General features: G+C 46.2%; 1 protein-coding gene across 3 annotated transcripts in view; it reads left to right on the forward strand.

The window, feature by feature from the left end:
* The first annotated feature begins 224 nt into the window (after positions 1-224).
* The window catches only part of SLC13A3 (solute carrier family 13 member 3), a 38,419-nt gene continuing 24,450 nt past the window's right edge, over positions 225-14,193 (forward strand). For all 3 annotated transcript variants that reach the window (XR_010921004.1, XM_067554332.1, XM_067554333.1), the window contains exons 1-3: positions 225-368; positions 12,277-12,542; positions 13,003-13,166. Coding sequence is in view for 2 of the 3 variants with exons in the window: in XM_067554332.1 (XP_067410433.1) it covers positions 258-368; positions 12,277-12,542; positions 13,003-13,166 (541 nt within the window). In the remaining variant the exon portion in view is untranslated. The remainder of the gene's footprint in view (positions 369-12,276; positions 12,543-13,002; positions 13,167-14,193) is intronic.

Consider the following 14,193-nt stretch of genomic DNA (forward strand, 5'->3'; position numbering starts at 1 on the left):
AGGACGAGTGAGAGAGGGGGTGGCCGGAGCCGGGGGGGAGCAGGGGGTGGCCGGAGCCGGGGAACAGGAGGGGGGGTCCGAAGCCGGTGTGGGTGGGGTGTCCGGAGCCGGGGGCGGAAGGCCAGCAGAGTGGTCCCGGGCTCTGTGCCGCCCCCAGGCTGTTGCCTCCCTCCCGAGTAACTCTCCTCCCCCCGGGGATAAAGCTGCGGCCCCCGGCGCCCGGCCGCAGTCGGGTCCAGCGGGGGCTCTGCCGGGCTATGGCAGCGATCGGAGCCCTGGTGAAGAAAGTGTGGAGTATCCGCCGCTTCCTGGTGTTACTCTGCACCCCGCTGGTGCTGCTGCCCATCCTCATCAGCCTGCCCCCCAAGGTAACCCCGGCCCCTGCCCCCCACATTGAGCTCCCCCCCCGGAGCCTCCGGGGAAGTCCCGATTCCCCCGCTTGTCTCCAAGCGAAACCTCCAGCCCGGGTCCCCTAGAGCCTCCCGCGCCCCGCCAACCTGGGGAGCTTCTGCCCACCACGCTCTCTCCTCACGCATCCCCAGCTATCTCGTCTGTCTCCTGGGCCAGCCTCCTTCCTTCCCGCCTGACCCCCCCTGGCCCAGCCACTCCCGCTGCCCTGCCAGCTCGGGGCGCTCCGCCCGCTCTGCGCCAGCTGCTCACTCACTGGAGCGCCGCAGCTGGAACCGAGCTGCACCCGGCCCAGTGCCTCGTCCCGCCCTGGGGCTCTGCCCGCTGCCCCCCTCGGGGCTTTCTCGGAAGCCCGGCGGACGAGGCTGCCTCGGCGCATTTGGCTGCAGCCGTGGCCGCAGCCCGCCGAGTTTGTCTCCAGCGGTGGGAACTTTCCGCCTCGTCTCTGCGCGCCAAGCGCTGGCTTTCCAGAGCCGCGTTTTGCCGGCCCAGAGAGCCCAGGGGGAGACACAGCCCCCATCGCTGGCAGCACGTGCATTACCGGGCGTCATGCGCGCCTCGCCCCGCCAGACCCCTCCGTCTCCTCCAGCCCAAATCTGTGGCCATGCCTGGCTTCTAGTGCCCCCGCGCTCCCCCCCTCCAGCCCGTCAGCACTGGCCACATACTGGCACCCTTCCTGTGTTTGCCAGACTCGTCCTTGTGAATACACTTGGGACACTGCGGCTAGCTTCCATGATGGTCTGAATACCGCTCAGGACAGCCTCCCCCTACTGCCTGGGGAGCGTTTCCCCACCCAGCAGGAGAAGCAAAAGGATCAGACTATCCCCTGCACTAGCACTTCAAGTCATGAGACCTCATGAACCGTCTCCCCACCCTTCCCCTCCTTGGCTTTCCTCATCTGCTCCTCAATGTTTGCTTGGCAGGGCCATAAATACCTGATGCAAAGGGTGCCTCCAGCGCCATAGAGGGCAAAATGGCACTGGATTACTGAGCTGGGGAAAACTACACTTGGTGGAAGTACAGCTTCCCCGCAGAGGCCCCTGCACAAATGGGGCTATATACCCCACAAAGGGAAAGAGAGAAGCCAGAGGGAATTAGATCTATGTATGCCCCATGGCCCACTAGGGGTCAGATTCTGCTTCATCGCGGTATGCCCCTGTTACTGTGTGCAGAGTCTGGTCTGATGGCTGCACTCACACATGGATAAAGCTTAGCCTATGACTGTGAGCTGCACTGGCTGTTTAGCTATTGACTTGTGTGGTTTGGGCCCTGGCAACCCTGCCTCTCTTCCTTTTCTGTGCTACCACGGTTATGGATGGCGTAGTCACTTGAGCTAGATTCTCGCTTGGTTTAACTGCGAGGGGCTGTAGGGAGGGCATTTTCTGTGAACAGTCTTCAGCTCTAGAAATCATTCCTTTCTTTAATCCCGGTGGGTACTCTGTAAAGTCTATCCTTTTTTATTCCTGGGCAGTTCGGGTGGAAGTTAGTTAAGGGGGAGGGCATATGCTTAGTTTAACTCTGTTGGTGTGGAAATGCTGCTTTGTTGTAGGGTGCAGATATAGTCATCTTTTACTGTGAGGTGTGTGTGTGGTGAAGCTATAGCTCCCAGCAAACAAAGCCATCCCACCTGTTGGGAATATTGACTAATGCAGAACTAAGCAAGATGGGTCACAGAACTGGCTAAAATTAAGTGGAATACACTAAGATCTGTTACTAACAAGTATGTTATTCTAGTCTTTCAAGCTTCCTAGGATACTGAGCGCTCATAAAGTGCTTTTCATCAGTAAATCTCAAACGGAACCTGAGGTAGAGAAGTGAAGTGACACGCCCAAGGTTACCCAACAGACCAGTGGCAGAGCTATGAAGTCAGGGTTCCTTGTATCCACTAGGCACACTGCCTTCCTGAACTGTAAGGAAATGCCACTGTAAGGCAATCCGAAGAGCTGCACTCAAGAGCAGTCTTCTGAGGAGAGCTAAAAGTTGCAGGGGTGGGTCAGAATTGTGGTGGGATTCTCAGTAAAGTGAAGCACAGGCTGCAATATGTCCAATGAGCACTACATGGTTTAAATACAGGTTTGGGTCATGGCTGTTTATCATTCCCGCTTACCAGCAATGCTGTGAAATATGGCATTTTGCAGGCATGGGACATGTGCTTGTACAAAGGCAACTTTTGTTATCGTGACTGACGAAGCTTCTTGAGTGAAATATTTGGATTATTCTGTACAAGCTGTTCTCAGTTTAGGATTTGGACACGGACCGTGTGTTAGAGCGCAGAATAGGTGACTTGTCTTTACAGTGAATGGTCAAAACCTTTTTGAGAAAATACAGGATTTTTACAGCTCTCTCACGCACAAGTTTGGATAGATAGATGTCTTGCAGATATTTGGCCGCATGACTAGCTTTTCCCCTCTGGAGACTTGGGGTGAAATGCAGGCACTATTGATGTCACTGGATTTTTTTTTTTTTTGCCATTGTCTTCAATGTGGCTGCAATTTCACCCTTGAATTCACATCCTGACTCAGATTCACTTGAAGATGAATTTGTTCCTATCAGCAAAAATTGGGCACAGTTCAGCATGTTTGGCAGTTTCTGCTCAAGAGACGCTGTGGACTGGAACAGCAGGGGATAAAACTTTCATTTCCACGATCAGACCATGAATCCCTGAAATTTAAAAAAAAAAAAAGAGTGAACCTCATTTTAGTTGCTGTCACCACAGGGTAGCAGAGAGAATTCCTTTATGGGTTTAAAATCCGTAGTTTCCATGCTGCATAACTGATTTTTTGGGTGATGTCTTACTAAATGGATATGAAATGTTTTGCTTCCCTCAAAGGGCAGAAATAGGATTACATAACAGGTATCTAATTCCTTCTGCGGACTTGCAAAGAGCTCATTATATTAGCTTGTACATTCATTTTCCGTAGCTGAACAAGTGACTTTAATATGCTTTCAATGGTTTCCGGTTTGACGCCGACACTGGTGTAGGTTCAGGCATATAGTCTGGGGGAGAAGAGGCATGTTGTCTGCTAAATGCCTTGGGAGCCCAGACTCAGGTTTTCTAATATATTGGCAGCACACTCTTCATCTGCAAATCCACATGATCAGCATGATTAGCACTTTTTTACTCAAGAAAGACCTAGTAATGGAAAAGTGAAGAGGATTGCAGCTCAGAACTGGGCACTGTGTGCGAGGGGTGCTGCAGATCAACGTTTCAGGGCATTGTTGGGGCACGTGTGTAGAGCCCAGGACTGGCATAGCAGGGGCTGCTGCAGGTCAGGATAGAGAGGCATTGGCAGAGTTGCATCTGGGAAACTTCCACTGTGTCTGACTGCGCTATGTTAGCAATTAGTCTTTCATTTTCATGCGCTCTAAATTAATTCACAAGTAAAAAAAAAAATCGCTGCTTCACTGCCATTACTGTCTGTATTGCTTAGAGTCAAATTACTTTAGAGTCAGTGTGGTTGCCTGATTATAAATCAGGGAAGAATTTGGCTGTGCATGTTTAAAACAAATCTGAGTGGCAGTTTCACTATCTGCACCATGCTGTCCTCCCTATGTTTAGAGTATGGATGCACCTGCAGCTGGGAGTGACGCTTTCAAAGCGTCATTTATTCATGTTTGAGGTAAAATCTCCAGTTTCAAAATAAATTGACTTATTTTTGTTCAGCAAGCAAAGAACCTTCATTACGGGTCCATGTGGGATTAAGTTCTGACGTCCGGAGCTGTGCTTGAACCCGACCTGTACAGCCTGAGCAGCAGGTGGCTGCTGGGGAAATGAAGGGCATAGGTTACATTTTTAACTGTGTTCACCAAGAGGATTGACCAGGCAGTCTCAGCAGGTGAGGGAAGCCCTATGGTGAGATATCAGATGGCTCAGTGTCTTGTAAAGGGAAAGTGTGCTGGCTATGGAACATATGCCATTAACTGCATGGCTAAAGTTAAATGACTGACTTAGAAAGGACAGCTGCTAGTAACCTTATTGATTTGAGATTTTATCATACCAGTTTCTTATGACCCAGGCCCTCAGTAGTCTGGTGCATTGGTTTAAAATATAATCTCTCTCTCAGCATAGTAGCTAAGCCCTGAAACATATATATGATGAACACTCTGGGCCAGTACCTTAGCCCCCAATCTGGCAGGTTGGGGGTGGGAGGAGAGAGAGTGTTGTGCTTTGGTGATCTATGCCAGTATAATTGCCCCAAGGGGGTATTAAAAGCAGGTGGAAGTTAGAGCTGGTGGAGGTTGGTTCAGCTGTGCATTGTAGTGTCCAGTGATCACTCAGTGCTTAACATGGTTAGAAGAGCTCTGCTTTATTCTGTGTCCTGTTCCCACCAGCTAAGCAGCTTCACAGCATCCCTCACAGACTGGCTGCCTAGGAAGCTCAGCCCTTAAAGGCACAAATCCTAATGTCACCTGTGGCCCCCACATCCAGCCCTACCTCATGGACTGGAACCACACCGGTTCTGCTATCATGGGGCTCTCCGCAGCCATGAAGGAGGGCTGGATTTTGGCCATAACACAATACACTTCTTAATGTCTTTTAAAAGGGACTGGAGATGTGGAGTCTAGCGTACAGCACTTAAATAGAACCATTAGCTTAGGCCTCAGTTTGGTCTGAGCATTGTGGGGCACTGGGTGTGGGAAGTGGGATTGGGTTATTCAATGTCTGCAGGGTTGTTTTAATTTGACTCAGTAAAAACTCCACTGGAACTGTGAAGGCCCATCAATGTAAATGACTGAATCTGAGCCTGAGCCTTGGGATCCCTACAGAGGCTCAGCAGTTTGGCTTCCCAAGGGATCCATTTCCATTCACCAGGGGTGGCTGAATCCCTCTGCGTTTTGGATCAAAAGGCGCTGCTTTACCTGGCTTTGCATTGGAACTGCAAGACACCCCCAACGTAACATGAGTTTGGTGGAAAATCCTAAGTGGGCCAAGACGCCCTGAAAAGACTTGAGTCACTCATTGAACTTTCCAATGGACATGGTCTGAGTGTGCACCCAGGTGACATTCCCCAAGCTGGGAGTTTCCTTGTGAACACTGCCACAGGGTGTTTCCCTGATTTTTGATAGTTCTAGGTGTGAGAGGATTGAAAGTTCACCAATCAAGTCAGGCCCCTTCCACTGCTGCTCACCCCCAACTCCTCCATCCATACATAGGGGATGATGTTAAAAACTTCACCACTTGCCACCCTGCAGTGCAGCAATAACTCGTGTTGTAAGCAGAGCTACTAACTACGTAAAGAGGGCTGTGTAAGTACATACGTAGAAAAAACAGACTGATCAGGGTTGCTGCAGCTTCCTGTCATGATGACATTTGAGCAGCACCTCCTGCATTTGTCAGTGCTTGCTGAGGGGTCATATTGTTGAGGAGGAGACCCTGGTAACTGGCATCATCTCTACTTCTACCTGCCTCTGTCACAGGTGGGAAAGAGAAAGTCCTACTTCAGAGGCAGGTTTGGCTGGATGCCAGCACATGCTCGCTCAGTGGTGACTGAAACAATGAAAGGGTGTTGTCTTGACCATGCATTAAGCACCACGATGCAAGGTTTGCTGAGGCAGTGCATCTCCCTTATCACACTTTGCACGAGGCCCCTACGGGGTCACCCCTCTCTCTCTGGCTGCTGCTGAAATTCTTGAATATCTAACCCAAGAGCTGGAGCTGCCTGTGACCCATGTTGGGGGAGTTGTGAATGATTGCAAAAAGCTCAGGCAAGGCAGCAGGTGGTCAGATGAACTGTGGTGCTAGTTTGAGCACAGGGGGCACTTTTAATGAGCTGTGCAAAGTGCTTGTTACAACAGCTTATAATGAACTCAATGTCTACAATCCCCTGCCTTGGCAGTATCTGCTGTAGCCAGGTCTGCTACCAGCGAGCTCCAAGCACGTGTTTAATGCCCAATGCCTTCTAAAAGCACAGCTTTAATCCCTTAATGAACACAGACCAACTTAAAACTAATTCAGAAGCAAGATACAGGAAGTGGCAGGCTTGGAAGCAATGGATATCTCCTGACTGGAGTAAGGAAACTTAACAGCTTCTCAGACAGGTTACAGCTTTCACATTTAAAAGCCATAAGCAGGAGCCACTTTCAAACTATGTAGTAGTAAATGCACCTCAGGCTAACTGGAAACTGTGGGTGATGTACATAGAGCCCAGTGGGCTAGCAGCATAGCCAGCTCCAGAGAGGTTGTGGGAGGAAGTGATTGCAAGAATGGGGAATGGAGCGCTGGTGAAAAGGCATCTGCAGAACTGAATGGAAAGCAGTGATTTCTAGTGGTTAGGGCAGGGGACTGTGACTGGGACTTAGGGCTCCTGGGTTCTAGCACTGCTTCTGGGAAGGGAGGGAGGTCTAGTGGGTGAGAACACGGAGCTGGGATTTCCGGGGCTACTCCAAGCTCTGCCATTGACTTGCAGTGTGACTTTGGGTAAGTCATTTAACCTTTGTTTGCTAGCCAGAATGTTTGCAGACAAGGCATCTTTTACATGATGATTTACAGAATAATGGCTAGAAGCGAGTGGAAATCTGATTCCAGTGCTTGTGCTCATCCACTGAGTGAATAACCCATGTGACCTTTGTGTCCAATCAAAACTGCATGAATTTCAAAGTGTGAACAGTTTGCAAGCAACCCAGAGGCTGAAAGGTATTTGTATGCCAGATAATGGTGATCAAAGGTGAGATCATCATGCCTGCTTTGTCCCCTTTACACTGGGCCAAAGGGTCTGGCCTGGGGAGGAATCCCATCACAGGAACTGAGGAAGACTCTCCTCCACCTTGGCTGTTGGGCATGTGTATTGGTTGTGGGGCTGTATTACACAGGGGTGTATTGGTTGTGGGGCTTGTAGTACACAGCATGGCAGCCCATTGGGCACCCCAAAGAGGTTGTTGTAATTTTGAGAGGCCCCTTGATGCTATCCAAATTCTGCCAGGAGCCATGGAGGAGCCTCAGATTGGGAGGGCACAAATACGGCTTAAAGCCCCCTCTGTCTGTCCTATAAGTTCTGTGCTGTGTTACTTAGAGGTACCATACAGAATCTCCCCCAGATATATTTGGGGAACTTGTGGGCAAGTCACAAACAGAAAAATGGACTAAATTCAATTATCAACATCCTGCAAAATAATGTTCTCACATCTCACTATTCAAATGGGGGGAATCATCCTCAAATGTATATAGGTTCCTTGCTTCTATTGAGTTCAATGGGAGTTAGGAACTTAGATTTGAGCCTCCATGACTATGCACCAAGCCCCAACCTTGGATCCTTATTGGGGAGGCAGAGAAAAGGATTCTGAGTCTCAGTGGCAGGTACTAGAGCTTAAAAAATCAGTACTGGTACATACACAAGTGATTGCAAACCATTCTAACTGATTCTTCTCCCCAGCCTGTGACTGATGGTGGGAGGGGTTAACCAGTCAGTGGGCTGATGCCCATGTATTGCCCAGCAAATTTTGCCTGACCAAGACATTTTTCCAATAGCTCCCATCACATTGTCCATACTGAAGTCCCTCCAAGATGTCAGTCCACTCCTTCTGATGCATTGTTCCTGTCCCTTCCTTCAAGCTGCCAGGCAATGGAAGTTTGTTTACTGTAGTAATCATTGCTAAATAAAGCTTGGCTTCCTCTGCCATTGCAGAGGGTGCAGTAGATATAATAGCAAGAAAAATCCCAGATTCGTCAGTGGAACAAAGATATCTCTTGGGCACAGCAGAGCAGAGGCCATTCTCTAAAGAACCCATTTTGTCTGTGATATAACTGGAAGCAGCTCTGCGGGAGTGCAGGGCTGCCCAGTGCTTCCCTAGCAATCATTAAATGTGTAAAAATTAACCCAATCACAAGACCAACTTGAAAGTTTGTATTTGCTACCAAAAATTATCTGAACTTTAATTGAGCTAGAGACTTATTTATTCCCCAAATCCCTAAACTGCATGGGGATGTGAGAAACAGAGTGGTGGTGTGTGGGCACCTAACTCCTTAATATTATAGTAAAGAACAGAATTATCAGACACATAGATGAACAAGATTTGTTGGGGAAGAGTCAACATGGTTTTTGTAAAGGGAAATCCTGCCTCACCAATTTACTAGAATTCTTTGAGCAGGTCAACAAGCATGTGGACAAGGGTGATCCATGGATATAATGGACTTAGATTTTCAGAAAGTCTTTGACAAGGTCCCTCACCAAAGGCTCTTAAGCAAAAGTAAACGGTCATGGGATAAAAGAGAAGGTCCTTTCCTGGATCAGTAGCTGGTTAAAAGGGTAGGAATAAACGGTCAGTTTTCAAAATGGAGAGAGGTAAATAGTGGTGTCCCCCAGGGGTCTATACTGGGACCAGTACTGTTCAACATATTCATAAATGATCTGGAAAAAGGGGTAAACAGAGAGGTGGCAACATTTGCAGATTACACAAAACTACTCAAGATAGTTAAGTCCAAAGCAGACTGTGAAGAGTTACAAAGGGATCTCACAAAATTGGGTGACTGGGCAAAAAAATGGCATATGAAATTCAATACTAAGAAATGCAAAGCAATGCACATTGGAAAACATAATCCCAATATACATATAAAATGATGGGGTCTAAATTAGCTATTACCACTCTAGAAAGAGATCTTGGAGTCATTGTGGATAGTTCTCTGAAAACATCCACTCAATGTGCAGCGGCAGTCAAAAAAGCTAACAGAACGTTGGGAATCATTAGGAAAAGGATAGCTAATAAGACAGCAAATATCATATTGTCTCTTTATAAATCTTTGGTATGCCCACACCTTGAATACTGCATGCAGACCTGGTCGCCCCATCTCAAAAAGGATATACTAGAAATGGAAAAGGTACAGAAAAGGCCAACTAAAATGATTTGGGGTATGGACCAGCTTCCATATGTGGATAGATTAATAAGACTGGGACTTTTCATCATGGAAAAGAGATGACTAAGGGGAGATATGTTAGAGATGTATAAAATCATGACACGTGTGGAAAAAGTAAATAAGGAAGTGTTATTTACTCCTCATAACACAAGAACTAGAGGTAACCAAATGAAATTAATAGTCAGCAGGTTTAAAACCAACAAAAGAAAGTATTTCTTCACACAATGCACAGTCAACCTATGGAACTCCTTGCTAGAGGATGTTGTGAAGGTCAAGGCTATAACAGGGTTCAAAAAAGAACTAGATAAGCTATGAGCTAGGATGGCAAAACCACACTCTGAAGTGTTCCTAGCCTCTCTGTTTGCCAGAAGCTGGGAATGGGTGACATGGAATGGATCACTTGTTGATTACCTGTTCTGTTCATTCCTTCTGAAGCACCTGGCACTGGGCACTGTTGGAAGACCGGATACTAGGCTAGATGGACCATTGGTCTGACCCAGTATGGCTGGGTCTTATATACTTACTAACCAACCTCCTAGAGGTTGGGAGCACTAATTAGCTAATATTCAAAATGTTCAGTTTTATTAAGGACTTAAAGGCTGTGGGTGTTGCTCCTGGGGATTATCACTCCTAATCAAAAACATTTTTTGAAGGGCCTGTGCTGTTGAAATATACACTCTTTGTTTTAAATGAAAACTTTTTTTTGGGTGGGATCCAGCCCCTTTTTGTTCTGAAATAATTTACATCAATAAAATGATAGTTCTGTCAAAAATTCAGCTTTGCCTGTTTTTGTTATCAATTAAGAGATGACACCACAAAATTGCAATGAGACACTTCAGGGCTGAATCATGGCCCAATCTTCACCCCTGATTGTGTCTGTAAACCTTGGCTTTTGATCTTGCACTGCAAGTGAATTATTAGACTACAAGTCATCTCCTGTTGAGTTTTATTGCTTAATTAATATGTAGAAATTGCCAGTGTTCTTTTTGGGAAAACAAAACCTCTTGTCTTTACAACTAGCCCTCTGAATTGGGCTTCTATCTAACCTGATCAGTTGAGAACTTTGTTGATGGAGTTCTTACGTTGGGATGTTGACAAATAGTTAAAATCATTGCTTCAGTAAGAGACAGAACATGACACCTGAGTTAAAATTCATTTTGGTTAAACTTTCCTTTCTGGAAGCTGGAGAGGATTTGGCAATAGGGAAAAAAGGTCATTTGACCTTGCAAGGTTTCTGGAACTTGGACTGAGGGCAAAAAATATTTGCATTACAATGTGTAAACTCTGTTGGAAAGTCCAGGTTGTTAGCAACTCTCTTCTCATTTGAGCAGCATTTTAGGCAGAAGATTAACAACATAATTAGTCAAGTGGATCATTTCTCTGTTGCCTTTGCTGCCAGCTCTCCCCCCAATCATCCTCAAGGGTATAGAGGGATCTCAGTGCAAAAGTTAACAGTCCCAGGAGGATTTATTACTGCTGGTGTCTAGAAGGATCAATGCACATTTTCCTTCCCATTCCAGACAGGTTTTACTCCTCCTGCTCCCACCCCTATGCAGATCCCTAGGCCTAGGGGGTGGGAGAGAAAAAATAGTGCATGGAGGGTGCATGCACTCTCGTCTCTATAACAGAAATGTCAGTCCCTGGAGGAGATCCACTATGCATGTACCCACTCCTAACGTAGAGGCACAGAGCCTCCATGCACATAACCCAATGCCTATGGCAAAGCCCCTGAGATGTGCATGGCTCTTAAGTGTTCCTTAGGTTCTGGGTCCTGAACCCCCATTCATTCCACACAGGGAAAACTAGGGAAATGTGGTTGAGATGAAATTACTATAAGGAGGGTGCACAAGGCATTGGAAAACCATACTCAAAGTGTAGTTATCAATGGTTCACTGTCAAACTTGGAGGAGCTATCTAGTGGGGTCACACAAGGGTCAGTGCTGGATGCACTATTGTTCAATATTTTCATTACTGACTTGTATAATACAGTGAAGCGTATGCTTACAAAAATTGCAGATGACACCAAAGGATTAGAATTCAAAATTACCTTGATAAACTGGAGAACTGGTTTGAAATCAACAAGATGAAATTCCGTAAAGACATGTGCAAGGTACACTTGGGAAGGAAAAATCAAAGCTGAACTACAAAATGGGGAATAATTGGCTAGGCGGTAGTATTTTAGAAAAGGACCTGGATGTTACAGTAGATCACACATTGAACATGAGCCAACAATGTGATGCAGTTGTGAAAAAGGCTAATAATCTGGCATTATGTTTAGAAACATCGTGTGTCAGGCAAAGGAGGTAATTGTTCCACTCTGCTTGGCATTGGTGAGGCCTCAGCTGAGTATTGTGTCCATTTTCAGGTGCTGCATTTAAAAAAAGATCTGGACAATCTGGACAGAGTCCAGAGGAGAGCAACAAAAACGATAAAAGGTTTAGAAAACCTGATCTATGAATAAAGGTTAATAAACTGGGCTTCCTTAGTCTTGAGAACAGAAGACTGTGGAGGGACCTGATAACAGACTCTCAAATATGTTAAGAGCTGTTATAATGATGATGGTGATCAATTGTTCTTCACTGAAGGTAGGACAAGAAACAATGGGCTTAATCTGCAGCACTGGAGATTTAGGTTAGATATTAGGAAAAACTTTCTAACTATAAGGATAGATACATACTGGACAAGGCTTCCAAAGGAGAATGTTCAACCTGTTCTTAAAAACCTTCAATAACAGGGATTCCATAAACACCTTTCAGGGGTATCTTAGGTATGCTCAGCCCTGGACTAGATGACCCCCTTGCCGTTCTATGATTCTGTGGAAATCCTGCCACTAACGGAATGATCTGGGGAAAATTCTACATAGATGAGGGTGAGCCTCTCCTGTGCTTTCCCTATCCCTGCACACTGTAGGTAAGTGGGTGCATTTTACTTGTTCATGGTAAGTGTTTCAATGTGCAAAGGCTTGTTTGTAACTCCAGAGATTCCAGCTTCTCTCTCTCCATTTCCTTTTGTCTTTTCAGGAAGGAAAATGCCTCTTTGTGATCCTCCTGATGGCCGTGTACTGGTGCACGGAAGCTCTGCCTCTCGCTGTGACGGCTCTGCTGCCTATCATCTTGTTTCCATTTCTGGGGATTCTCCCTTCGAACAAAGTTTGCCCGCAGTATTTTTTAGACACCAACTTCCTCTTTCTCAGTGGTTTAATCATGGCGTCGGCCATTGAAGAGTGGAACCTGCATCGCAGGATTGCCCTAAAGGTCCTCATGCTAATGGGAGTCCAGCCAGCAAGGTAATTTACAGACCAATGGGGATTGCTTCAGGCCTTAATTCCTCAGGCTCAAACCCTGGTGATTTCAACGTGTGAACTGAGCTGCAGGCTGGCCAAGAAAACAATGCACAAATAGTCAACAGTGTGCACTATTAAGAGCATTGCATGCACCCCTGATGTCTTCACACACACCCTCTCTCTCTCTCCTTTTTTCAGAGCTTGCTGATTTCATTAAAGTCAGGTTGTTTCCATTCTGTTGTTGACTTGTAATGAAGCAGAGGAGAAATGTAACAACTTCAGCCTTGTCTGAATGATATTAGCACATATCCCAGTTATACGTACTCTGGCATATTATAGGATAACCACAGCCAGCTTTGTTCTTGTTAATTTTATGAGTCTGTGGCATGGGATATTCTCAGCTGGAAAACAAAATTGACCTTGCAAAACACAGACTCTTAAACCTAATTTTTCTGCCTTCCAGGCTGATCTTAGGTATGATGTTGACAACTTCTTTCCTGTCCATGTGGTTAAGCAATACAGCCTCCACCGCTATGATGCTTCCAATTGCAATTGCAATTCTGAAGAGCCTCTTTGGAGACAAAGAAGCATCTGAAGATCTCAACAGAGAAAATGGAGAAAATCAAGGTAGCTCACATAGAGCAATAGAACGCACAATCTGGGGACAGTCCAGTTCCCATTGAGCTCTGTGACTAAATTCTATTGACTTCAGTGGGGACAAGATCAGGCCTGGTAGCTAAAGTTTGCTATACATTGGAATGCCCTTTTTAATGGACTGTTTCATTATGGAGGTGAAAGGGCATTGGAATATTACCCTCTCTCATCACTCCCTTTCATCCTGGCTCCTCCTCCTGTCATGCAGATCGGAATAGATTCCTCTGAGCCATGGTAAACCCTAATACCCTTTGGGAACAGTGAGATACTGAATAAGACATTTCACCAGACAAACCTGGTGAGGTGGATCATTTGATTTGCAAATGTGTCCTGGGGCAAAAAGGGAAAGGGTGTGTGATCCATACCTACAGAGCTCTGCTAAGCAAAGTCATGGTGCAAATTAAACACCAAGCTATGGTGATGAGGCTCATATCCATACCTAGACAGGTAGTGAGACACAACCAATAACTCTTTTAAACTTTGTACAGTTAGTGGTACTTCTTGCAGGTTCTGGGTAAGACATCCACTGGCTTTTTAGGCCCCCATCCTGCACCACTAAAGTCAATGAGAGCTATACTACATTGTCTATGGTGAGTTTAGGATCAAGCCTTTATGGCACACATCCTTTTCCAGTGTGGGAGGGAGCGTGGACCAGTAATTAGAGCAAGGGATTTGGAGTCAGGATTCCCTGTCACTGACTTGTGTGATTCTGGAAAAGTCATTTCTCCTGTCTGTTCCTGTTTTCCCAACAGTAAAATGGAGATAACAACTGGGTATTACGGGGCTAAATTATGCTTATAAACCTTTGAGATGTCCTGAGGACCAGTGCTATAGAAATGCTAAGAATTATTAATAAACAGCTGTTGCACAAGGGTCAATCAGGAAGCTTAGTAAGTGGGAAAAAATCTTCCACAGTAGCTTGATTTTTCACAAATAATTTCCAGGGAGGCTGTATTTCTGGCAGACAGTGATGAAAAACAGCAAAATAGTCCCCTCAGAA

This window comes from Emydura macquarii, unplaced genomic scaffold (assembly GCF_026122565.2).
Source record: "Emydura macquarii macquarii isolate MOO-44397 ecotype Brisbane River unplaced genomic scaffold, CSIRO-AGI_Emac_v2 contig_1483, whole genome shotgun sequence".
Classification (NCBI taxonomy): domain Eukaryota; kingdom Metazoa; phylum Chordata; order Testudines; family Chelidae; genus Emydura; species Emydura macquarii.